This window comes from Eufriesea mexicana, unplaced genomic scaffold (assembly GCF_001483705.2).
Source record: "Eufriesea mexicana isolate 0111107269 unplaced genomic scaffold, ASM148370v2 scaffold20249, whole genome shotgun sequence".
NCBI lineage: Eukaryota > Metazoa > Arthropoda > Insecta > Hymenoptera > Apidae > Eufriesea > Eufriesea mexicana.
Genome location: NW_016927446.1, coordinates 202,119 through 228,661, shown reverse-complemented (window position 1 = coordinate 228,661; position 26,543 = coordinate 202,119). Strand labels below are relative to the sequence as shown.

Genomic DNA, 26,543 nt, shown 5'->3' with positions numbered 1-26,543 from the left:
ATTCCTGATGACATAGATCCAGCATTGATTCATAAAGATAATGGACCTCAACCAAAAGTCAAAATACCCCACCCTCATGTTAAGAAGAGTAAACTATTATTAGGAAAAGCTGGTGTAATTAATGTATTAGAGGAAGACACTCCACCACCACCACCAAAATCACCTGATAGAGATCCATTTAATATTTCAAATGACACGTAAGTTAATAATTTAATAATATAAATTACTTTAATTTCTATAAAAAAGAAATTCAATATTTTTGGTGTTATTTAGATATTATATGCCACGCTCTTCAGAAACGACATTACGATTAAAAGTTGGAGGTGGAAATTTGATACAACACAGTACACCAGTAGTAGAATTACGTGTTCCATTTGTTCAAACTCATATGGGTCCAATGCGGCTTCGAAATTTTCATAGGCCACCTCTAAGAAGATTTAGTCATGGACCACTTGCACATCCTGGCCCACATTCTGTCTTACCATTAATAAAACACATAAAAAAGAAATCAAAAGTATGTATTATTTTCTATGATTGTGCTTGTTAAGGTGAAATAAAGATTGAATATATTTGTACATTAGCAAAGAGAACAAGAAAGAATTGCATCTGGTGGAGGTGATGTCTTTTTCATGAGAACTCCAGAAGATTTAACTGGCAAAGATGGTGAATTAGTGCTTGTTGAATTTTCTGAAGAACATCCTCCTTTAATGAATCAAGTAGGGATGTGCTCCAAGGTGAAAAATTATTATAAAAGGAAGGCAGGAAAAGATCAAGGACCACAAAAATACAAATATGGCGAAACTGCTTATGCACATACTAGTCCATTCCTTGGGATTCTTACACCTGGTCAAAGCATACAAGCAGTTGAAAACAATATGTACAGAGCGCCAATTTATGAACATAAAATTCCAGAGACAGATTTCTTAATTATCAGGACAAGGTATTGTAGTTACATTTTTCTATTACAGTATGAAAAATGTATCATGATTAATCATTTTGTTTGTACATATAGACAACAATATTATATCAGAGAAATGGATGCTTTATTTGTTGCTGGTCAAGAGTGTCCATTATATGAAGTTCCAGGTCCTAATTCAAAGAGAGCTAATAATTTTGTAAGAGATTTTTTACAAGTGTTTATATACAGATTATTTTGGAAATCTCGAGATACACCTCGACGTATTAAAATGGATGATATTAAGAAAGCATTTCCTTCGCATAGTGAAAGTAGTATTAGGAAACGTTTGAAACTATGCGCTGATTTTAAAAGGACAGGTATGTATACAGAAATATAGTTTAATAAATGTAACAATAAATAATAATGCAAAAGCAATTTTGCAGTTTAGTATAACTAATGTTAAATATATTATTATTATATGTATATTAGATATATGATTATTATCTATACATTAATCCTTAAGTTTTTCAAATTTTTTTCAAGTATTTTAAATTTAATAAATATTATATTTTTTGTATTAGGCATGGATTCAAATTGGTGGGTTATAAAACCTGACTTCAGATTACCAACTGAAGAAGAAATTCGAGCAATGGTGTCACCTGAACAATGCTGTGCTTATTTTAGTATGATTGCAGCAGAGCAAAGATTAAAAGATGCTGGTTATGGTGAAAAGTTCCTATTTACCCCTCAAGATGATGATGATGAAGAAATGCAATTAAAAATGGATGATGAAGTTAAAGTCGCACCTTGGAATACAACAAGGGCATATATCCAAGCTATGAAAGGCAAGTGTTTGTTACAACTGGCAGGACCAGCTGATCCTACAGGTTGTGGTGAAGGATTTTCTTATGTTCGAGTACCAAATAAACCCACAATTAGTAAGGTAAGTATCTATTGCATCTTACTGTTGTAATCTTTTTGTGTACATTCATATGTAATATACTTTTGTACACAGTATCGTTTTTTTAATACCAATTAGGAAGAACAAGAAGCTCAACCAAAGAGGACTGTAACTGGAACTGATGCTGATTTAAGAAGGTTGTCATTAAATAATGCAAAAGCGTTACTTCGAAAATTCGGTGTGCCTGAAGAAGAAATAAAAAAATTATCGCGATGGGAAGTCATTGATGTTGTTAGAACATTATCTACAGAAAAAGCTAAAGCTGGAGAGGAGGGTATGACTAAGTTTTCACGCGGAAATCGATTTTCTATAGCTGAACATCAAGAAAGATATAAAGAAGAATGCCAAAGAATTTTCGATTTACAAAATCGTGTTTTATCTTCTAATGAAGTGTTGAGTACAGATGAGGGCGAGAGTTCTGAAGAAGACAGTTCTGATATAGAAGAGATGGGTAAAAATATAGAAAACATGCTTTCTAACAAGAAAACTAGTACTCAATTATCTCTCGAACGAGAGGAACAACAACGACATGAATTACGAAAAATGCTAATGGGTGAGGTTCAAGAACAGGATAAGAAAACTAAAGAGAAAAAGAAGGATGATGAAGAAGATAGTCCTGTAAATAATTTTAATTCGCAACAGGGTAGAATTCTTAAGATTTATCGAACATTTAGAAACCCAGAGGGAAAAGAATTTACAAGGGTAGAATTAGTAAGAAAATCAGCAGTAATAGATACTTACATAAAAATTAGAAATTCTAAGGATGAAACTTTCATTAAACAATTTGCAACGCTGGATGAGGCTCAAAAGGAAGAAATGAAGAGGGAGAAAAGAAGAATTCAGGAACAATTACGCAGAATTAAGCGGAACCAAGAACGAGAACGTATGCTTGGTGGTCCAATGGCAGGGGGCAATGCATCATCGAGTAATATGTTCGACCGTAGTAATACCAACACTCCAATCACTACATCCTCAAACAGTATCCTTCCATTCTGTAATTCTTTCCAATCTACTTCTCCTGCTTCTAAACATCCTAAACCCGAAGTTTCTCCTTCTAAACGTAAAAAACCTAAACTTAAACCAGATCTTAAACTGAAATGTGGTGCTTGCGGTAATGTAGGTCACATGCGTACGAATAAAGCTTGCCCCTTATATCAAAATAGTATAACTACAGCACCAGTGAATGTTGCAATGACAGAGGAACAGGAGGAAGAAATTGAGAAGCAACTTAATACGGATGACCAGGATCTCGTGAATGTAGATGGAACTAAAGTGAAATTATCGTCTAAATTAATTAAGGTAATTGATTTAGCCATTTAAACAAAATTAATATTAAAGGGATATATTAATTTCTAATGTTGCTTTTTATAGCATGCTGAAGAGATGAAGAGACGTACGTTACTTTTGAAAGTACCTAAGGAGGCCGTCAACTCTAAAAAACGAAGGAGAGCTACTGGAGATGATCACTGTGATTATCTTAAACGACAACAGAGACCTGCTAATAGACGTAGAACAGATCCCGTTGTTGTTATGTCTACAATGTTAGAAAGTATACTTAATGAAATGCGAGATTTACCTGATGTTCAACCTTTCTTATTTCCTGTTAATGCTAAAGTATGTTTTATTTTGATTAAACATTTTCATATCAATTAGTTTTTTAATTATTTATAGTTAAACAATTTATCTACATATTTTATAATTTTTTTATCAGATTGTTCCTGATTATTATAAAATTATACAAAGACCTATGGATTTACAAACTATACGTGAAAATCTGAGATTAAAGAAATACCAAAGTCGAGAAGAGTTTTTAGCTGACGTTAATCAAATTGTAGAAAATTCAACCTTGTATAATGGTCCAAAGAGTTCATTAACGGTAGCGGCTAAGCGTATGCTTGAAACTTGTGTAGAAAGACTTGGAGAAAAAGAAGATCGTCTAATGAGATTAGAAAAAGCAATTAATCCTTTATTGGATGATAATGATCAAGTTGCACTCACTTTTATCTTAGATAATGTTGTAAATAATAAGTTGAAATCTATGACAGAAGCTTGGCCATTCTTAAAACCAGTTAATAAGAAGTTAGTGAAAGATTATTATAGTGTTATTAAAAGACCTATGGATTTAGAAACTATATCTAAAAAAGTGTCTGGTAAGTTAAACTATATTAACAATAGGGGGAAATCTTTCCAATTTTTTGACAGTTATTTAATTACATTTATTTCTTTCAGCACATAAGTATCATAATCGACATGAGTTCCTTAGGGATATAGAACAAATTTTGGAAAATTGTACAGTATATAATGGAAAAGAATCTCCATTTACACAAAAGGCAGAATTGTTAGTAAAAGTTTGTAAAGAAACATTAGATGAGGTAATTAGAGACATTTTCCAAAATATTTATTATATTTTAATTTCGTACTTATAATCTTCTGTATACTTATAATAATTATAATAAATTATGTTCTGTAGTATGATGAACATTTAACACAGTTAGAAAATAATATATTATTGGTACAAAAACGAGCGATGGAACAAGCAGACATTGATCCTTCATGGCTTGGTCCAGATGAAGAGAATTATACTATTGTAGAACCAGAACTTAGAGGGGTATTATATCTATCTATATAAAATTTTCGTTTCTTAATAGGAAACTTAATAAATTTAATATCTTTTACAGAGTCAAACAAGTTCACCAGAAAATCCATTCGGAAAATCGAATATGGATGATTTTGACTTTGTAGACGTGGAAGGAGATATGGAAGGTGATGGTAGCAGAAGTGTAAATTCGAAAAAGAAAGATGTTCTTGAAGAAGGTAAAACAAATTTTAAATGTATGTGTTTGGTTTTACTTAAATGAAAATGTCATTAATCAACTTCGTTTTAGATTTACAATTCTCTAGTGAAGATGAATTCGATGAGGTTCCATTTGGTGCGGATGAACAGTCCGAGAATGCTGAAATGGAAACACTTGAGTTGAACGAAGTTAGAGAAAATGCAGAAGGTGGAGTAGTGTTGGCGGATGATGATAGTCAACAAGCGGCAGAAGCAATGGTTCAGTTGGGTAATGTCGGTTTTTATATGGCGGACCAACAATTGCTACAGCAAGGTTGGTAATTGTGAAACGAAACACTTAATAAATTTATTTATCATTTTATTATTGTATTAAGCAAATCGTTTTTTAAATTGCAGATGAAAGTATGGATGTTGATCCAAATTACGATCCTTCGGACTTCTTATTAGCTGGTTTACCAGCAAGAGCAGAGAAAAATGAAAATAAGATACAGGATGATCTTGCAGTATCGGAAAGTGACGATGATGCAGAAAATAACACGAAACAAAAACAAAAAACGCCACAACAATTACCGCAACCAGAAGAAGATGTTGGTGGTGACCTGTGGTTCTAAAAAAGCTTAACAGCTTTTTTATAGCAATAATACTATTTTGTAGTTTACTTCTTAAATTAAGAGATTCATACATATGATGAAATTCGTATTTAAAAATGATTTTGTAAAAACTAAAACAAACGTCTGAATAGCTGCAATGCATATCTATGAATATTATGTATACATATATGTAAATATATAGTAGAAAATTGTTTTTTAAATTTCACGCGTATTTTATTTTTTACGCAAAGTAAACTGTATAAAATTTGTAAAGAAAAATAGTCGAATATTAAAAACTGCAAATTCAGTTGTATTTACTTATAACATATTTATAACCAAAATTCTGTTTATAATGTTTCTTTACGGTATTAATATAATATTATTTAATAATGATTACTGAGAAAGAATTGAAAACTAAAATGGATTATGTACATCACATATGTCCTACTGTATCTCTACATTCACCACGCGACCAAGACAAAATGCTTAATCATATAATTAGTATAACAAGAAATGCATTACAAGAGCAATTAATAATTTATGAACCAAATGCTATTATTGTATGTACCCTTAAACTTTTCTTTTATTATAATGAAATTTTATCCCAAACCGATATCGTGTGTGAATGGAAACGACGAAGAAAATGTCGTCTTGCAAAAGAATGTTATAATAGTTTATTACAAATATACGTTCCTGAAAAATCTAATGAAATTCTTAAAGCTGTACTTAACATGATTTATGAAGATAAGCTTTGGGAGTTTGAAACTTTTTGTTTTGAAATTATGTGTAATCTATTGGAAAATGGTGTTAATGCATCATTAATGATTCATGCTATATGGGATAAAATTGAGGATCCAAACATAAATGTAGAAGATACAAGAAAGATCATTAGAATATTATATGAATTATTAGATATTTATGACTGGCCAGATACACACGATACAGTGGTTGTTATTGAAAGAATTTTAAATCTTTTTTATATTTCCATAACTAGTACACATTCAACTGTTAATTTTATACCATATGCAACACTTAAGAAAGGTTTGGAAGTCTGCATTCTTAATATGGTAAAACACATATATAATGATCATCTTCTCATCATAGTTCAACACATGTGTTCATGGGTTGTTGAAGAAGGTATGACAGAGGAAATTATCTTAGAATTTGGTAGTACACTTGAATATACAGCTTATGTGCATGAAGTAACATTATATGAAAAAACTTTAACTCCTAAGATATTTCCATTATTAATGGAAATGATTGCATCAACAAGTAAAATAACCAACTTATTAGGTAACCGAGTTATTCAATATTTGCTTGATAGAAAAGAGAATAAAATGAATTTTGATACACCTAAGATATTTTTCGAAGATACTCAATTTGATTTAACAATAGGTACATGTTTTAAAGAAGATAAACTATTCTGTAAACTTCATAGAGAAATTTTACACGATAGCCTCCTAAAGAGTATCATAAATCATTGTGCATCCCGTATGAATTTAGAAACAACTTATTGTACTATTTGTCTCATTGCTATAGAAGTTCCATGTGGATTTACAGCTGCAGCTCTAGTTTGTCTTTTAATGAATTTACAAGATGTAACTTTGAAACAAAATAAATATCCTGTTGAAGTATCTTACCATTTACATGCAACAGTGATAGCAGTTATGTCTCTTTTATGTTGGATTCATAAAGCTAAAGTATTCTATGAATATGTGAATAAAATAGTGACAGAAAGAGCACAATGGGCTCCACATTTAAATCCTCCTATTCAGTCTCAATACAATTTTGCAGCACACCATATACTTTGGAACAAACCAGATTTATTTTTTGTAGATTGGGAAGCTCGTTATGGTTTATGGAAATGTTTCCGTTTACGCGAAGAAGACACACAGGAAATTTAAATATTTTACAAAAATTATGACATGTACACTTTGATTTAGATATAAATTTTGTGTGACTATTTAATATTAAGATTCTACGTAATATTACAAACATTAATAAATGATTTGAATTAGCGATATTCGTCTTTCTTGAGAAGTTTAGCTTTCAGTTTATGTTATATATATGTTATCTATATATATTAAATTAGACAATTTTTTACAATGATGAACTTATTATCATAAAATTATAATATACAAATAATTGTCATCAAAATGGCTGTGTTTCGACATTATATAGCGTAATTCATAGTATTACGCATTAAACAAAGACAACAAAAATTGACAGTGTGTGATATTACATTAAATATCTTGTCATAGCCTGCACTTTCTAAATGTAAAATAAAGTTAGTATAACTAAAATTCTTTTATAATTAAAAAGACGCGATAATTTATCTTAAGTTATTGATATTTGTTCGTCCATCTTACATCACTCTGAACACTTTGATTCGCAAAATATTTATTTTATAAATTATAAATTGTAATTTAAAATTAGATATGAACTGCTTAGAAATTGATGAAACATTTCTTTGTAATCCTCAAAAATCTATAAAAAAATGGTGACAATGAATTTAAATCAATTTTTTTAAGTGTAAATTGTACTGCAATTATTAAAATCGTATTGTTTACATAACGAACTTCAGTTTTAGTGAATGATTTTCGTCAGATCATCAAATTGCGTTTTAATAAAGGTTAACTTTTCAAATAAATTATAATACTGTTACTGTTACTGTTCCTTTATTCTCAAATTGCCCTTTAATGGTGACAATATTTCTTTATTTTGAAGAAAGAAAAGTTTTGTCATCACTTAATATATAAACTGTAATTATTAATTTGAATAGTATAAATAGTAAATAAATTTTGTTAGTTTAAATAATATTAATTAAAATGAAATACAATAAAAATTCTATAAATTACCAGTATTTATGAATAATAATTTTTCTTGATATTTATTTTTCAGTTATTTAAATATTTTTAAAAAAATAATGTCTGGAGAACAGTTTTCCTTAGTTTGGAATAGTTTTCCAAGAAATTTGTCTTCTGGATTATATACATTGTTAACTGATGAACAGTTGGTTGACGTAACATTAGCTGCAGAGGGTCAAATACTCCGTGCACATAAATTAATATTGTCAGTTTGTAGCACATATTTCAGGGAATTGTTCAAGGTATGTTTTAATTTATTTAATGTAATTGATGGTTATTTTATGATATTAAACTTCTTGCAATGATACAGGGAAACTCTTGTAAACATCCAATTGTGATCTTAAAAGATGTCAATTATCGTGATTTATCAGCAATGCTTCACTTTATGTATCAGGGAGAAGTTAATATTAAGCAAGAAGATATTGCTAGTTTCTTGAAAGTAGCAGAAACTTTACAAATAAAAGGCTTAACCACTGAAACAGAAGAGGTATGTTTAATTAAATTTAATAATATAATCATGAGATAAAGAGGATTATTATTAATTTATAGAAACTTGAAGAAACTTTAACGAAGAATGCAGAAAACTTGGATCAAATATTTAATACAGAGAGAAGCAGTATTAAATCTGTTAAATCAGATGTAAATGCCCCAGTTTTTGAGGAACAAAAACAATTTGTACAGAAGAGTCAACAATGCCAAAAACAATGTGTTTTATCAAAAGATAAATTACATAATAATGAATTTATAGAGAACACAAATATCAGTGATATGTGTTGTCAACAAGATTCTACTTCTGATTCAACTTATAATATACATGATATGCATATGATGCAAGACAATGCTGCTACAAATATAGAAGATGAACCACTAGACTGTACAGCTGATATAGGTCATACAGAAACAGCAAAGCATGAACCATTGGATTATACACTTGATGTAGATACAGAAACGGGATACAAGACATGTTTGCCCAATGAGTCACTTTATAAACCTGAAGAAAATTTACAAACAAAAGGTATTATTTTTATACATGTTATTGGTATAATCATTTAAAAAGTTATGTAATTAGTAGGCTGATAACTATAAAGACATCATTTGAAGCTGAAAAATATTACATTTGCTGAATGAATGAATGAATACTCCAAAACAAGATGATTAAAATTAGCGAAGAGACTACAGTTACTGGCTGTTTTATCGAGATGCAAAAGATTTGACACACTCAACTGTTTTCGTCGATGGATGTACAGTTGTACAAATTTTTTCAATATTTGTAGCACAAATTAATTTTATGATGAAATCAATTATATATTTGCATGCTTATTTACTGGGTGTTTCAAATCTAAATTTGATAATTTTATGTGATTCAGTAAGTTCAGGTAACAAACAATGAAAAGAAAAATAATATATCTTACAGATCATGTACCAGATATGCAGTTAGTTCCCTACAATCAGGATGCACAAACTCAACCATTTGGTAAGTTTTTAATTTCTATCTTCTCATTTTGATAAATCTATTTATTTCTTATACTTATAATTTTACTTTTTTTAATATTTTAATATGTTTTTAAAATATTTTATTTATTTTATTAAATATTAAATAATTGGAATTATTATTAGTATTTTATTTACATCTATTTAATAGGTTTAAGTAACATGACTGGTTTTGAAAGTGAATTTACGTACGAAACTGGTTGTCATAGTAAAGGTCGACGAACTGTTAAAGGTATTTCCAACAACAGTTTGCCATTGGAAACCACTTTGCGCGTTATATCCGAACTGGGACCAACTTTACGTATGGAAAGAGGCAAGGTTATTCGAATGTACTCATGTCCATGGTGTCTTCGTCATTTTACGCGTAAGGAAAATTTGAAACTACATGTCCGATATATACACGGTCCGCTTGAAAGTCTAACGTGTAAACTTTGTGGTAATAAATATAAGAACAGTAACAGTCTACGTGTACATTCGTATCTCTATCATAATGCTAAGCGAGATAAACCTAATAAACCATTAGTGGATGGTGGTGCATGAAATTAAAAAATTAACTGATATTAAAATTTGCATAAAATTATTGCATATTATATGCGATATTATTGGTGCAATTTTATTTCTAAGGTCTGACGTTTGCTCGTGAGTAACGAGAAAATTTCTAAAAATCTATTTAATACTTTTTATTTACATTTCGTCTATTACAATTAATAGGCTATTTAAAGAAATTTCATAAATTTGGAGGAATAAGATATTCTCTTAATTAATTAGACAGAGTTAGAATCTAGAAATGATTACATATTTTATATAAAGCAGGTTACTTTTTAAAAGAATTCGATTGTAAATATACATGTATATTAATATATCATTTTGTAAATATATATACATTTTTAATAAAATAAAAGATTGACATACATGTGTTTTTTCTTGCAAATTGTACCTGTCAAATTATTATAATAAAACTCATCATTACTACAGAAAGAGATTGTTGTTCTTTTTGTAATATAATAACATTTTAAATTTGTATATAGAATATATTTGGCATACAACATTTTCAGTTTCTTGTATTACGAAAATTTATCACTAAATATTGAATATTAAATTTTGACTTTACTTTAACCATTTTTATTGTTTTATTTCTTCTTCTTAAATGCATAATTTTTTACAAATATTCAGGAAATGATCTGATTATATATCAAACTCACGTGTCAATCACTTTTCATGATGAACAAATAAAGTTGTAAAGAATAAATTAATTATTCAAAAAAATAATTAAAATTCTGTCTTAAAGTATTAGAATCACCAACCGACGATCTCCCGTCATAACAAGAATTACCATTAAAACAGCTACTGTTCCATTGACTTCTGCTGAGAATAAAATTATCGTTAGCTCGTTATGAGGGATTTCCTAACTCTTGGCATGAGAAATCTCCATTGCTAATCGCCAAAAATTCTTTATCTCCTAACGAACGATGGATTTCCATATTCCAGTATAGGTTTCATGATTCCTTAATCTGGACCAAAGGCCGAAAGATTCAGCGATTATCTGAGTTGACTGCCTATAATTAAACATAATCGTGATTGGTTTTGGCGGCATGGATGACGATAAATCATGATTCCCCGGCAAATGTCATGGATCCCCGAGGATTCCCGGGGATGAGGGGAACGAGACTAAGAACAGTGGCTTCGCAATATCATCGGACTACCGTCTGGCTGGCCTTTTGCAACGGGGTCGAGGGTCACGTCTTCGGAACATAATCATCTATAAAGAGCAGTCAGTAGCACCGTGGATTCTCGAACACGCGACCGGTTGTACAATTACAATTGAAACTTGCCTGATTCAGCGAGCGTTGTCAATTCGCTTCCGGTTTTGATTTGTTCGTTGTAAAGAAGTTCGAAAGGTACGAGGATTATCGCAAAGATCATGGCCGCGTTTAACCTTCTGGACATCCTTGGCATCTCGTTGCTGTTGCACTTGTGTTTCAGCTTATTGCTGCTGGTCATTTTGGTGCCGCTTCTGTCGCTCGTTTATCCGGGTAACTATCTTTCAAAAATGTTTCTTCGATTGAGATCGAATATTCAAATATTCGTAATATCGTAATCCATTTGTCTGACGATCTTTAAACGAATGAAGTGATGAATTCGATTGATACATTCTTGGAAGTTATTTTTAGAAAACGTTTATAGATAAATGTTATTATCTGATTGTGTAGATATTGTGAAAACGAATAATGTCTTGAATTATTTACGCGATTTGTTCCTTTCGTGTTATAAATGATAATGTTACATTATTACTGTTCTCTTACATTATTACTCTCTTGATATTACATTAAATGTCATTTTTTGTAAAGTCTTGCAAATTTTTGTTAATTTATTTCTACTTCGAATAGCATTATTTATGTATGAATAAATAATAAATAATAAGTAAATAACAGCCATAGAGAAATTAATGTTACTATAAATGTTCTTTCTAGTGATATTCTATTTATGTAGATAATTTATAATGACTAGAAAGCTTGTTGCTGCTGAGTCTATTTATTTGTATTTGATTAGATGAATTATTTCGTTTTAGTAGTTATAAACGTTTCTTCGAAATCGTTTATGCTATACAAATACGATTCTTTTTGCTGAATATCCGGTTAATTATCGTAATATGTTGCACTTTGGATACACGAAAAATTCGTAATGGTTGATAGGAAGTGACTTGTATAACACCAGACGATTTTTATATGTTTGTTTTTCGTCTCAGATATCGGTTCAACGAAATATTTCAGAATTGTAAACACAAGTAACGAGATAATCATTCTAGACAATTTGTTTAAAGTTAAGTGACAATTATCGTACTCGGTTATCTTGGAAACAAATGATCAAATTCAAAATTGGTTTAAGGGTGAAGGGATACTCTATTTCAAGGAAAATGGTATATTTTGTTACAAAATGGTTTTTAGAATAATTAATGTAAAATGCTTTACTAATGGAAGATAATGCAGAAAGATAATTAAAAAAGGAATTCTTTCGTGATAATGCACTTTTAATGAATTTTGTATTAATTATCGAATCATGTAAGATTAACGATTATACGAATTTCTAAAATATTTCCAATTTTATTACAAAGTATTTTTATAACAATAGTGCTACAAAAATTAATATTCTGGACAAAAATTTTAAAGAATTCATTTTCCAATTCATTTTTTTACTTTTAAAACTTGAACATTTATTTTCAAAACTTCTGATATATGCCATATGGTCAAATTTCATTACCATAGAAAAAAAATATACGTTTCTTTCACTTTAAGTATTAACATGGTCAAGAAAGGGTTGGATACGTTTCGTAAAATGGAAATATCCAAACGTGGTCGTAGTGGAGGAAAACAGCATTCGAACAATTCTGGATCAATTTCGAAATCACGTAGGTACAAAAAACTGTTCAATTTTAATTATTTTTTTGACTTCAAGGTTATCAATTTACATGAATTTTGTTCTTAAATGTAGGGGATTTATACTTTGCTGATTCAAGGCCGTTCGATTGCGGAAAGCATTCGTGGCCATTTAATACATTTAACTTCGTCCAAGAGGTTCCTTCGTGCAGGCTTATCTACAAGATGGGGTCTTTATGTATGGAAAGATCTTGATTATTTCTCCGTGGACAATCATTTGTTAAATTCACCATGTTCCTTTAGAGGCCGACCCATCACAGAGTCTAACATTCAGGTCGGTTTTACAAATCCAAATCTTCAATGGTTTCCTTATATCTTATATTATATTACGTTTCAAAGTTTTTAGCTTTATTTTTCATTTTTCCGCCAATTACTTATTTATGTTATATATATTTTAATAGAATCACTTTTTCCTATTTTGCATTTTCTGAAAAATCAATTTCTGAAATTATATTTTTATCTTTCTTTTTTCCTATACTTTTTTGTGCGTTTTATTATTTAATACGTGTAACTCGTTACTGGATTTCATTAGATTTAAAATAATTATCTCATATAAGTTCTAAATCGCGGATTTGAAGGCAAGCATCTCTGTAATGTAGCTTTTGCAGCAGATTCATGCATTTTAGGAGTATGTGAGCGATCTCACGTCGAAATTCTTCCCATCGGAGCAACCACCATGGCAGGTACACGTGATAAACTGTTTCCTTCGCGGGGAGGAGTATCAAATCTGTCTAGTGAGGGTTCATCATCTACTTCTTCGACAAGAACACTTAGCGTTGGCCGATTTCCTTCCATTGAGATACTCTACCGATGATTGGGCATGTCAGGAAGTGGATTCTCCTTTCACGAATCTTTACTCCGAACCATCAGCACTTCCAAAACTTTATCAAAAGCTTACAGAGAGCTTCAGCAATTACTGGAACGAATTTTTGTACAATAACGACCCGAATGAAAGACCAGAGATTCTAAAGAAGCAGCTCGGTATCGTTCAATGCTCGAAAATCGGTGTGATCGTTTTAGTTTCTTCGGTAAAGGAAATGACAAGGTATAGGATAATGTCTTAGATTATTTGTTAATTTTTGTAGAAGTAATTTTTTTGTTTTCGATGATCTGAGTTAGTTAAAGTACGTTGTATATTCGAGAAGAGAAGCGAATGAAGTTACACCAATGTATCGAAGACAATGATTCAGTAGATTGACATTATTTAATCTTATTAACGAAGTGTAGATTTACGAGCACTTTTTAGGTATCGCTACGAGAAACTTACAGCAGTTAAGGTTAAAAATATTAATATAGCTTATCCTCGTTTTAAATAATTTCTTATGGAAATAATTTTTAGGACTTTTTATTAATCCTTTATATAGCTTTTTATATAAATATAATTTTTTTTAACAGTTTGTTTATATAAATCGAAGATCATTGTGATGTTAAAAGTAATATAAAGGATAATTTACTAAAAAAACCACCCCTAATATTCACCGTAGTTTGGTCTATAAAGCTCTATATATACATTCAACTATACGATTCCGACTAAACTAATTTAAATTATTTTTTAAACAAATTTTTAAAGTGTCTCATTCTTCCAGTTTCTTATCGACCTATTTTTCTTCACTGCAGGCAGTACAGAAAAGGAGAGGGACCCAGAGTTCTCGATGTCTTCTCCATCTTCCAACGAGAAGTCAGCAAACGAAATATCGGACACACCGTGTTTCTACGTGCTTTATTAAAATCTTTAAACCCTCTGGAATTCCTTTGTGCCTCCATTCTATGGTGTTGGTATCTCGCAATCACGTTGACTCTGAAAACACCAATATTACTCGTTCGAGAATTACGAGCCCTGAAATCACGTCATAAACATTATTATCCGGATACTTTAATTTCCATGCTATGGTGTTACGTTCCTTTGATATATCAAGCCACTATAGAAGCGCTGTCCATCACGTGGATCGCGATAAAGGCGCCAAAAACAATCTTCGAGGAATTATTCTTGAAGCATCCACAGTCGAACCGTCTTCAAACTACATCTCCTTGCGGACGAAAGGTGGTTGCTTGGTCGGAGGAGGTTGAGCTCGATATTCTTCGAAAAATTTCCAGTATGACAGGCGCGACAGAGGCTGAAGTTTTGTTGGCTGCTACCGTAGATGCTCTTAAAGAGTACTTCCGGCACTCTGGCGTTAGAATACCGGATGACGTGCTCGCTACTGGCAAGTTCGTTAGACAGAGAGCGATATTTGTGCAGAATCATGAAGGAAGAGGTATCTTGTGTCTTGCACTTCCTACGAAGACTCCGTTATTTGAAGATGATCTGGTTGAAATTTTGCAGGTATGACTATTTGTATGTCTTGTATAATTTTGTTGCTTAAGTTAGTTAAAGATAACTTTACTTCCTCTTTTCTTAATTTATCTAACTTTACATTAATAATTTGTGTAATTTAATATAAGTAATAATGTAATAATCCGAATTGAAATCGATAGTCCTCAGTATTGTAAATTCATAATAAAATAGGTTTCTTTAATCTCACAAGTAAAATATCTGCCACTGTATCAGGTTCTCCATTTAAACGGCAAAGTAGGATAAAATTAGCTTAAAATTTACCGGATGAAAACAAACTGCGTAATGACGATACGCCTTCATCGTTTGACCCAATTTTCCTGATTTAGCAACTTATTGTGCTCGTTATCTTGGATATTAATATCATTCTCTTTAAAACATATTCTGCATTATAGGTCAACAATCTCTCTGTGTTCGTTGCAATCGTATGTCAGAAAAGAGATTCAGTAGTTTCTCTCAGCTCTCTTATTTTAGCTCCAGCATCATTGACTCACATCCTTCGTCGAAAAATCAATATCGATGGAAATTATCGAATAATAAAGATAGATGATAATGCACGTGCTCATTTCAGGTTATCCAGAAGAACGTGCGAGAGGCAAGATCGAAACAAAGTGCGATGTACGCCATTACTGCGGCCGAAGAGTCCTGCGGATTGATATCCTCGTGTTTGCCATCGTTGTTACTTAAAGTGATGCTAAATCAGCTAACGAGAAGGTATTCCTTGTCGTTGACACACGTCGAAGGAGATCTGCCAGTTGAGGGAGTCGATGCTGTTATGTATTGGAGACCACCTCAAGGCAACTGCAGTAAATGTTTCATGAAAAATTTTTCATTTACAAAAATTATGATGTTTTTTGACTAGAGGATTTAAGGAAATTTTCGAGAATTTTGTTAAAATAGTTAATGACGCACGATTGTGTATTAATGAGGCATGGAATATGTTAAATACGATTGGAAGAAAACATTATTTCTTTTTCATTCTCTTCAATACGCATTCTATTTTTTTTTTTCTTTTTATTTTTGGATATTTTGTTTTCAGTATTTATTAAAACGTGCTGTGTGTTCGTCATGTTTTTAGATATGTCGATAACTCTACACAGGTACGGAAGCGGTGTACGAATGGGCGTAATGGGTGATGCGTTAATTGGCCCAGAGCACGCCATCATTACGAAGACCTTCCCGAAAAGCGTAGAAAACCTCGCAAACGTGGTCGGAGTTCCTACGATTCTCAGCAGAAATTCAACACCCAGTCCAATTAATCCGAACACTTCACCGGGACATTAAAAACGTATGGAGAATATACAAAATAGACAAGGCTTTGATTAATACCTGAATGTCCTTTTGAAAGGATAGTATTATTGTACAATATTCATTTTGTCAAAAAATATTTACGTTATGACATTAGAAATAGTATCATCGTAATATACTATTGCGACAATAGTGACGTGATACTTTTAGTATTCTTTTTCTTTATATTTTCTGATTTCTTATATAACTAAAAAAAAAATATTCCTTTTTGTAAATGTTACGAGATATTTCAAACATGAATTCGAATGTTGCATGATATTATGTTACTGATAATTCGATTTCGGCACCGTATCTTTTTCGTATTCTTTTATTTTAAATTCGTTTACATGTTCGTAATTTTATATTGGAAACCAATTAATTTTACATATCACGCGTCTCTGACATTATCTGTGGTAATATAAATTATTTTTCAGGTCACGTGTCTATCTTCTGAGAAGATAATTTCCTGTTCGTTCCTAAGAGATTGAGCGAAATTTCGAATTTGAAAATAGAATGAACCATTGGATCTTTAGGGAAGATTTGTATATTAAAATTTGTTATTTAATCGCGCTGATGAATATTTATAACTATTTTCGATTTCCATACATTTAAATATTTCCAATTTTTTATTGGGAAGTACAAGCAAGAAACAAATGAAAAGATTGTAACGGTGATATTTGTTATTTTTGTATAAATTTGCGATGCAATGCTAGTTTTGTCTCCGTCCTTTTTGATATCGATCTTTTTGAATTAAATTAAACGATGAAATGATGAAATAAAGATGTTTCTTGTAAGGTAAAACAAACTACGGATTATATCGTAATATATTGTATGTATATATTTATATAAATATACACATTCGTATCTATTTATACATGCATTTTTAACAATGCACTGATAACAATATGTTTTGCATTAATGCACAATATATCATAAAGAAAATGAAATTAACATGTTTTTATTATTTATTACAATGATTAATATTTTTCGGACATTGTAATGTCACAAATGTAAATATTCGAATATTTCACTTTAGTTCTGAAAACTTCTGTTTCAGCTGTAGTTTGCACAAATAGTTCAACTCTATAGCGATTAATCTGACAATTTGATTGCCATCAATTATTAGTTTATACTTGGAAGCATATTACACGTAATTTTCATATAATAAGTTATAAAACGGTAATAACCATGTCTTGTATAATTGAAGTTACATATTTGAATCGGTGGTGGTTTGTTTAACAAAGCACTTAAACATTCATCGAAAAGGAAGTGTTTACATAGAAGTGTAGTTATTATAGTTACGTATATTTATGCTCCCACCATAAAATCCTTCGATTAAATATTTCCAAAAGCTTCAAACATTTTTCTAAAAATTGAACTTCGTTGAATCTATTTTATCATTTTTAATTGTAATATTTAATTACGTTATCTAACATGGTAACATTGCACTTCAAAAAACTTCGTTAAGCGCCAAATACTTATTACCTATAATACACTTGCTAATTCCAAAACTTTTATAATTTTTTCCTGACGATGATTATGATCACAGTTGGGACGTTTCGTTACAACGATGCGAAATAGAATCGAGCATCATTTTAATTAACATGGCAGACTTGATTTCTCAATTTGTTACCTATAGTGGACATTATAAGGCAAAAGTTTAGAAGAATACCAATGTCTGGCTGTATTCACAAGACTCTTCCATTAATACCTTCGAGAGTACATAAATTTAATTAGGGTTGTCACTTTCTTATTCGGAAATGTCCAAATTTAATTTTATTGATTGTTCATATTTTTGTAACGAGTAAAAAGTAATAATGTAATACAATATTTCTATTAATACATATATGGAGAAGTTTTGTAAATATACGTCAAAGTAAGCTCCATTTAATCATGAATATTTTTCAGAAAAATGTTGTGTATCTCTTTTTAAAAAAAAGGAATATATTAATCTTGAGTAAGAATTTTAATTTATTCGAATTATTGGTGATTTAGTTTTTTTAGGAGAACTAAATAAGATGTATCATAGATTTGTACTGTCAGAATAACAGTGTATATGCATATATTTTAATTACCTATCAATATTCGTGTCTTATCGTTCATGAATATCTGCACTACGTTTACTCAATTGTCGTGTATTGCACTTATTAATCAAAAGATAAATTGCAATTCAAAAGATAAGATTATTTCTGTATGTCAACTAAATGAATCTGTCGAAGAATAAAATTCCAATGAAATACTACATTCAATTACGTTCATTACGTTCATTACGTTCATGATAAAATAATATTTTTAATTATTATTTTATCAAACATAAAATAGTTTAATTAAATGTATTCATGATGAGTTCATTGTGTCTTTCACTTTTGTTAATTCTTTCTAAAAATGATTTCTTTAATTTTCACAGTAATGAATTACTATGACTTTCAATTAATTTTAAATACGATTAACTACATTTAATTGCAATTTAAATAATTTCACGTTATTAACATATGTACATTTTAAGTTCCATTTTATAAATTACGGTTCAATAAGTATTAATATTATCTCTGTATACAAAATATAATTATGGCACAAGTATCTAACAGAACAAAAATAATGTGATATTAAAATAATCATTAAATTATAGAGAAATTAACGCGACAACTAATACTCTGTTTTTCAACGATTAAAAGAACAGTGAATGTTCGATCAATAATTCCATCGTTACCTCTTTTTAACATAATAATGGCTTATTAAAAGCAAATTAATAATAGATTCAAGCTAAAATATCTCTTTCGCGTTCCATTTCGATAGGGCCTTTACCCCAAATTTTCCGATTTTTCGTGTAAGGGATAAGCCCTACTAAAAGCCCAGAAACAACGATCCAACTACCTGCCATACAGAAGGATAAATCCCACGAATTTGTTATATCAAATAGCCAACCAGCCAGTGGTGGACCAAGAAGATTTCCTATACCTTGACACAGTAGACTAAGGCCGTAGGCAGTAGTAAATCTTTCCAATGGTATTAATTCTACCAATATAACAGGAGTAAAACTAAAGTTACTCGCGAAGAAGAGGCCAAACGCTGCCGAAGTGACCATCAATAAATTGTAATAAGGAGTTAATGTTGACATTAAAATTGTTGCTACACCACAGGCAACCAGACACCACGTGTAGGTTTTACTAACATTCATCCAGGGTTGATCTCCCGCCCATCCAAGACCAATCTAGTAATAATAAAAAATATAATTACGCTGATATCTATAAAGTAATATATGGATAAAATCAACCATACCATTCCAATTGTGTTAGTAATGCCAATAATACTAAGGAGATTTGCAGCATCAGACTCGGTGTAACTATTTCTTGTAAGATGTTCGGCAAGATAAAAGTAAGGCACGATAAACCAAGTGAATAGCAAGATCGTCGATAGTGAGAGTAATAAAAAGTGCAATTCCAGGAACATTGAAAAGTCCATCATACCTTTCAATAAATCTACTAATTCGCTGTACCATTTCTAAAAATAAAAAAATGAAAATAACCACAAGTTTGATATATCATTTTTCGTATTTCTAATAAAATATATGGAAATCAAGTTCTTTCACGCTTGTGTCATAAATGATTTCTATCGTACCTCTTCATTTTCTTTAGCCAATGTAGTCATACTATTTCTATAGATATCAGGGCAACTACTAGCCCTTAATCTATATTTATGTAAATTAAGTGCAGCACCACGATACATGACCGAATTTCTGTGAACTCTAATATCTTTAAAATAATGAGTATTTGTATTAAATTGTCTCCTTAACCATGGAAGTGAATCTGTTCTGACAACTCCACAATTAAGCTCTCCTATACGTTGTTTAGATACCGATTTTGATTTTCGTCCATCGTTCATCTAAAAAATTAAATAATAATGTATAAAAGATAGGATCATTTACTTATTTTCAATATGGTAGATAGTTTACAATTCATTTACTAACTGTATGTTCAAGTTCTTTAGCCAAGAGCGGATTAGCTTCCTCCGATTCTTTTTTAGATATTTTTTTAGTTATATGATTCTTTATGGTGTTACATGCAGATCCTGAGTGAACATTATTTGTTACATACGAATTGTCATGCTTTGGTTCGTTAGGTGCTTGTTTGATCCTTTTAATTAAAACAGACAGTATTACAATCTTTTGCCATATTATTTACAATGATATGGTAATATTAAATAAGACAGAAACAAGAAATGAAATAAAAATTAAAATATCAAATTTACAACCTCATAGACATCGTGACGACACTCTTATTGCCAACTTCTCCAGCGGAATCTTGTAGCATTTTATCCGAATAACTTCTACATGATAGAAGATTAGGATAGTTTTCCAAAATAACTCTGTAGAGTCTGGGATTACTGGATAGTGACTCTAATACTTCCACGGGCACCTGTAACCCTCGAAAATGCACGTATTAAATGTACGTAATCAATAAATAACTATTTTGCAATAGCAAAATTCATTTTCAACGTTTTATCGAAAATGATATTTTATTCTTTGATCAAATATTAGAAAAAAAAGTAAGAATTTCGTCACCAATCTTCACAGGCTCTCGGATAGCAATTACGGAATTCTGCTCACTCAATACTTATCCAGGTCAGCTTCTCACCTTCTCATTATGCTTCACAAAAGTGGGCAGATTAACCACGCTTCTGAACCTAATATCTCCATTTGCTGTTTGGGGATCTTCCGTCGTGGTACTGAGAATCTGTAACAGATATTCCGGCGTATGTCCGCTCTTTAGCATCCTCCTCAGTTCCTCCACTCCAGGGAATTCGTCTACAGGGCTGATACTGGATCTATCACATTCAGACTTAGTAATTGACTTCTTCGGTGTTGCTCCGTTTTGCTTCTGTTGTTCCATGATCCACCATTCTGGATCACGCATTACCGTACCGCAAACGATCATGTTAAAGAAGGTGCCTGCTAAAAGTAAGCAAGTACCTCTCCAGCCGTATTCCTCGATGAAGAACGTGGTCATAGGCGCGTATACAAAGGTGCCAATTCCAGTGCCGCAAGCACCTAAACCTACAGCTAGGGTTCGCTTTTTGTCAAACCAGTACGCAATGCTCACGACCGCAGTGACGTAGCATAAACCCAGACCGAGACCCGCAATGACTCCAAAAGTCAAATACATTACCTCGATGGTGTTGCTAAAACAGCTTAATACGAAACCTAATCCTGAGATCAGACCACCTACTATAGTCATACTCCTGCACCCATAACGGTCAACTAAGGCGGACATAATAGGGCCAGACAGTAGTGGTACTGCCATAAACAGGGAACCTATCCAAGCTGTTTTCGACTTAGATGCGCCGAATTCATGTAGAAATTCAATGTACAAGAGCCCGAAACTGAAGGACACTCCATCGGCGATCATGGAAATGACCAAAGAGGCTAATACGACCACCCAGCCCCATCCGCCATCTGGCACTTTAGGTTTCCTTTTTCCATCTTTTGTTGAACTGGTTAATTCGTCTTCCAAAGCGCTATCTGAATCGATGGAATCTCGCGTATCGTCGTCTCTATAGCCAGGATTAGGGGTGATTATCGGTCTGGTTTCGGAACATTTGTGATTGTCCGAGTCTTCGCTTCTTTCGAAAGGATGTGATCCAACTGATTGCGAAGTTGTTAGTAAATCGCTTTTAATGGTAGAGCTGGGTCCTATGGTAAGATTCGGTGAGGTCATGTAGCTGTGGTCGATAGGTGTAGGTGGTATTCTGTCCTCTGTATAATCTGTACCCGGGCTCAATAGGTCAATCTTGTCCTCTATATCATCAGGCAAACTTAGATCCTTACTTCTACCGATTTCTAGAGACGTAGTTAAGAAGGTATCTTTATCGGGTGATAACGACTCTACGCTTCTATCGATGGTGTGTGCCGGTGTAGACTGAAGAAGCCTTTCATCCGCCAAACTACTGAGATCTTCGGTGTTGCCAGAGTCCTGACAGATTTCTGAACATTTTGTAGACGATGTAACACTTTGTGAACGAGACAAATCGATCGTTTCGAGCATTTCTGGATCTGGAGTGCCGCATGGAGTGCTTGGGAAAACAGTTGGGCTGCCATTTTGCCAACCAACGATAGGTGCCCTCCTTGGTAGACGATAATTCGAATTCGTTTGATCTCTTTGGTAACTGTTCGATCGTGGATAATAATTTTGATCCTTAACTACGCTTAATCCGTCTCTTCTGATTACGTTCGCAGATCCATTGCTGTGAATATCGTTGTTGTTATTCCAATTGCAGGCAGGCTTGTAGGGTACCGATTGTACGCTGTATTGATCTTTCGTTTTGCATAGGAAGTTCTCGTTGCGGTCGGTCATTTTTATTCTAAATGTAGGTACTGGCCGAGTGGATCCAACGACGGGGCCAGCCCTTCAGCCCTTGGATCTCGCTCGGGAAAGATCGTCCACGCCCCTCAGCTACCATAAGGAGCTCCCAGCCGATCTTGGGTGGGTCACTAAACGTCGCTCGCTTCAGCATGCACGCTCTATCTTCTTTCTTATCCTGTGGAAAAATTTGCTGTCAGTAATATGAGGAAAAAGTAGTATTTTAGAATTATAATAACAATATTTGAATATACTATTCGGTGATTACTAAAAGGATATGAAGAATACTGTAGTAATATTTGTCTAATAATAAGTTTAGTGAAAGTATTAAAGATGTATATTTTAACTGATATCTGAAACAGTAAAATATTTCGTGTCATATAAGAACTTATAAATTTTATGAAAAATATAAAAACTTCGTTTAATTTATTTTATATAAATGGATAAAATTTATATACGTGTTATAAATATTATACAATAAATATAATATTAATTAATAATATATTTAGTATAAATATTTAAAAGAAAATAAATTAGAAGTTCTTTGTGAGTATACGTTAGAAAAGCACATAGTATTAAGGAAAAGGTGACATAAAATAAAGAACTTGTATTTGGTTAATAGACAAAAATAGAAGTAAATTAATTTGTAAGAACGAAAAAAAACTGTTTACTCACCATTGAGGTAATGCAAGATGATTTACAGGCGTGCATGCGTGTCTAAGTGTAGGAATGTGCATACGACACTGAACGGCGTGAGCAAATAAAAAGAAATCGATAGGAAAAGAGAGGGACTATATTTCCGATCAATCGTTAAATGATTAAGTTAACTAATCGTATATGCTAAAACAAGCAAAGCGTGCATATCAATTAGAGAATTTAAAAAGCTGAGAAAGAAAATAATTAATAGCGCAAAAACAAAAAAAAAGGTATTCCTGAAACAAGATAAAGATTATCACAAATAATTATTAAATACAATTCTGTAAAATATAATTTGCATGCATATCTATATATGTACATCAATGTTACCATACACTGCAAAAATAAAAGGTGTATCTAAAAGATTTTACACGATACTATTTGTTATCGTTAAAAGGTTGTTATCGTAAGTGTTATTAATTCCAGATAGAATAATTAAAAATTTTCTGTACGAGTAAATTAAATTTCTTGCTCAAATCTTCCTACTTCACCACTCTTAATACACAAGCAAATGAAACATTCGCCGTTTATATCAACGACTCTTCTCTTCTATGCACATTTTCCTATTCTATTCCATTTCCCATATTCCACGATTTAAATGTATTCTCCGATCAAAAGAATATTTGTGCCTCGTAATCGCGAGCTTGCGCTCTTATCGCATTTCTCTAAAGAAACAATGGAGTGACAGCGTATGATTAGGGGGCATTAATGCAAGGCGTCGCCTATCTGGTAGTTTTCAGACCTGGTTCTTCTAAGAAATAAAAAAAAAATAAATAAAAAAATAAAAAATATTATTATTGGTCAGTTGCTAATAAATTGCACAAGTCTGATTCAATCGGTAAATGAGAGCTCTACCTTAAAATATTTCATCGATTATTATTCGTATAAATACGAGAAGGTTGATTTTTGTAGTAAGTACATGTCCGGAGTCTGATAAAAGCTCGGTAATGAATCACCTGTTAAGTAGTCTTTGGCAGGCTTCAATTGAACCTAATTCATTTTTCTACCTAACTCCTATTTTTCAACGAATCCACTATCCTTGTGGATTTTACAAAATCCCATCCAATTCTAAATAAAATTTGTTTTCAAGTTTCAAGCAAGTGACAAAGACGCTGAAGCGACCTCCGCTGAAATACCAAAAAGTACATGCATATCTATCCACTATATAAACGCAATCTAATAACAGCACACAGTTTCATAACTATCGATCCGAAAAATAACATTCGTAAATAACGAAACTCTTTGTTTTCATTTTCCTCAGATTGTATTATTTCTTCTAATAGACTCTTTATCTTCATATTCATTATTTATTATTTTTTATTTGAAGAAATTTATATTGTAATTTGATGTTAGATTTTCGTATGGTATGTTATTCCGGGAAAATTATGTCACTGGGTAAGTAGATTACTAATTTCTTATAAACGAGAAGCGACTGTTGAACGTGAACTTAGCTGCGTGATTTATAAGTTTACGAGAGAATCGATGAGGGTTTAATCGATACGGTTGCAGGCTATTTTAGGTACATTTACCCTTTTCATTCTTTCCACTGTAGAGTGCGTTCCATTAGCGTAGGGACCTTGAAGTCTTAACGCAAACATAGATGACAAACTGAGTTTAATTTTCTGTTTTTTCTTTGCACAGTTATGACAAAGATACTTTATTGTGGTTACGTGTCAATTTAACGTTATGTAGCAATGAGTGGCGCCGATATTTTGGTATCAGTGTCGGAAACAAAATTTTAGACGTTCTTATCTATTCGATATCGAGTAATACTTTGACTTTCGACAATTTACATGCGATCGATATCTCGTTTATCTTTCGATATACCACGCGGACAGGACGACCAAGAATATCAGAACAAAAATGAAGTAGTATCTGATGACACAGATCAGTCTTATCTATGTAATCTCTCATGTAATACCACATGAACTGTCTGTTTCATTCAACAAAGCAACGAACGATAGCAAATATTTATAAAGATAAAAAGGATCTTTCGAAACTGCAAAGAATGGAATCTATTAATAAAGAAAAAAATTATGCTATTAATATCAAATTATTACAACAGTATGTTGAAAATATTTTTTTTTGACATTATCATTAAGTTTGTTTATTTATTAGTATTTTTGTTTAGATATTACGATTTTTATTCTACCTATCGAACGATCGATTGTTCTTTTGACTCCATGCTGGACCTTCACCTACAAGGTGTGGTCGTAGCTTTAAGGTTATCTTATCAGGAAAAAAATTCGAGACGGATATTATTAGATATCACGCGATGAATCCTTAATCGCTACTGTATGTATTATTCACAATTACTACTTGATTGTTGTCGTATATTTTTGTGGTACAAAAGTAGGACAAATGTGCAGTATTAATGTTTGCATTTTCTTGTCCCTTTAATTTAAGAGATGTAAATGTTGGATATAAAAATATTTCATTATCTTAAATATGTACAGAATTAAAATTTTTGTATGTATTTTTAAAAGATAAACAATATGTTAAATTATTCATTCTTTAAAAGAGCAATAGTAATATCGTTGTTCTTAATATGCTATACTTGTTATATAAAATGAAATTAAGAGAAAAATTTCTCTCATTTCATTATTGCATAATATTCTATACTGCATGAAGCATTATAACATTTATAACATTATTTATTTATAAAATTATAAAGTCACGACAAATTCTATACAAAACGATACAAATAAGAAGCCTAGTTTCTAACACTGACATGGAGATTAGGTCACGAGTATACTTTTTGGTTAGTTCACAGGAATGCGGGTACACACAGGATGATTCAGGAGCGCCTAAGGTGGGTGATCGAGGGGGGGGGGGGG

At 31.6% G+C, this 26,543-nt stretch overlaps 5 protein-coding genes across 7 annotated transcripts in view; 4 read left to right on the top strand and 1 right to left on the bottom strand.

Moving 5' to 3' along the window:
- Taf1 (TATA-box binding protein associated factor 1) overlaps nucleotides 1–5,318 on the top strand; it is a 7,425-nt gene extending 2,107 nt beyond the window's left edge. For all 3 annotated transcript variants that reach the window (XM_017909673.1, XM_017909674.1, XM_017909676.1), the window contains exons 7-19: nucleotides 1–197; nucleotides 274–514; nucleotides 582–940; nucleotides 1,013–1,275; nucleotides 1,480–1,841; nucleotides 1,938–3,158; nucleotides 3,231–3,473; nucleotides 3,571–4,009; nucleotides 4,089–4,231; nucleotides 4,330–4,467; nucleotides 4,538–4,673; nucleotides 4,745–4,966; nucleotides 5,050–5,318. In XM_017909673.1, the coding sequence (XP_017765162.1) occupies nucleotides 1–197; nucleotides 274–514; nucleotides 582–940; nucleotides 1,013–1,275; nucleotides 1,480–1,841; nucleotides 1,938–3,158; nucleotides 3,231–3,473; nucleotides 3,571–4,009; nucleotides 4,089–4,231; nucleotides 4,330–4,467; nucleotides 4,538–4,673; nucleotides 4,745–4,966; nucleotides 5,050–5,264 (4,179 nt within the window). In that variant the 3' untranslated portion in view covers nucleotides 5,265–5,318. The remainder of the gene's footprint in view (nucleotides 198–273; nucleotides 515–581; nucleotides 941–1,012; nucleotides 1,276–1,479; nucleotides 1,842–1,937; nucleotides 3,159–3,230; nucleotides 3,474–3,570; nucleotides 4,010–4,088; nucleotides 4,232–4,329; nucleotides 4,468–4,537; nucleotides 4,674–4,744; nucleotides 4,967–5,049) is intronic.
- A 314-nt stretch (nucleotides 5,319–5,632) lies between these two features.
- On the top strand, nucleotides 5,633–7,147 carry LOC108554403 (uncharacterized). Its single transcript, XM_017909665.1, has one exon. It carries the CDS (start codon nucleotides 5,633–5,635, stop codon nucleotides 7,145–7,147), a length of 1,515 nt encoding a protein of 504 aa, XP_017765154.1.
- A 312-nt stretch (nucleotides 7,148–7,459) lies between these two features.
- On the top strand, nucleotides 7,460–10,141 carry LOC108554395 (modifier of mdg4). Its single transcript, XM_017909656.1, has 6 exons — nucleotides 7,460–7,530; nucleotides 8,145–8,352; nucleotides 8,421–8,597; nucleotides 8,660–9,125; nucleotides 9,525–9,584; nucleotides 9,753–10,141. The coding sequence occupies exons 2-6, from the start codon at nucleotides 8,170–8,172 to the stop codon at nucleotides 10,139–10,141; spliced, it is 1,275 nt and encodes a 424-aa protein (XP_017765145.1). The 5' UTR covers nucleotides 7,460–7,530; nucleotides 8,145–8,169.
- A 1,251-nt stretch (nucleotides 10,142–11,392) lies between these two features.
- LOC108554384 (uncharacterized) lies at nucleotides 11,393–17,251 on the top strand. The gene is made up of 8 exons (XM_017909645.1): nucleotides 11,393–11,634; nucleotides 12,895–13,007; nucleotides 13,091–13,309; nucleotides 13,662–14,080; nucleotides 14,653–15,358; nucleotides 15,939–16,173; nucleotides 16,446–16,655; nucleotides 17,089–17,251. Exons 1-7 carry the CDS (start codon nucleotides 11,523–11,525, stop codon nucleotides 16,649–16,651), a joined length of 2,010 nt encoding a protein of 669 aa, XP_017765134.1. The 5' UTR covers nucleotides 11,393–11,522; the 3' UTR covers nucleotides 16,652–16,655; nucleotides 17,089–17,251.
- A 2,161-nt stretch (nucleotides 17,252–19,412) lies between these two features.
- Nucleotides 19,413–26,543, bottom strand: part of LOC108554382 (uncharacterized) — a 9,859-nt gene continuing 2,728 nt past the window's right edge. The window contains exons 2-7 of the mRNA XM_017909643.1: nucleotides 21,289–23,188; nucleotides 20,906–21,069; nucleotides 20,622–20,787; nucleotides 20,273–20,536; nucleotides 19,934–20,155; nucleotides 19,413–19,865 (exon numbers count right to left, since the gene is read on the bottom strand). Coding sequence (XP_017765132.1) covers nucleotides 19,413–19,865; nucleotides 19,934–20,155; nucleotides 20,273–20,536; nucleotides 20,622–20,787; nucleotides 20,906–21,069; nucleotides 21,289–23,004 — 2,985 coding nt within the window. The 5' untranslated portion in view covers nucleotides 23,005–23,188. The remainder of the gene's footprint in view (nucleotides 19,866–19,933; nucleotides 20,156–20,272; nucleotides 20,537–20,621; nucleotides 20,788–20,905; nucleotides 21,070–21,288; nucleotides 23,189–26,543) is intronic.

Bases quoted from the DNA above. Each gene is read 5' to 3' on its own strand.
- LOC108554403 (XM_017909665.1), top strand. From the start codon at position 5,633: ATGATTACTGAGAAAGAATTGAAAACTAAAATGGATTATGTACATCAC.
- LOC108554395 (XM_017909656.1), top strand. From the start codon at position 8,170: ATGTCTGGAGAACAGTTTTCCTTAGTTTGGAATAGTTTTCCAAGAAAT. The intron at 8,353-8,420 runs GTATGTTTTAAT...GCAATGATACAG, and splicing joins ATTTCAGGGAATTGTTCAAG to GGAAACTCTTGTAAACATCC. The intron at 9,585-9,752 runs GTAAGTTTTTAA...TCTATTTAATAG, and splicing joins TGCACAAACTCAACCATTTG to GTTTAAGTAACATGACTGGT.
- LOC108554384 (XM_017909645.1), top strand. From the start codon at position 11,523: ATGGCCGCGTTTAACCTTCTGGACATCCTTGGCATCTCGTTGCTGTTG. The intron at 13,310-13,661 runs GTCGGTTTTACA...CATGCATTTTAG, and splicing joins TCACAGAGTCTAACATTCAG to GAGTATGTGAGCGATCTCAC. The intron at 16,174-16,445 runs GTAAATGTTTCA...TCATGTTTTTAG, and splicing joins ACCACCTCAAGGCAACTGCA to ATATGTCGATAACTCTACAC.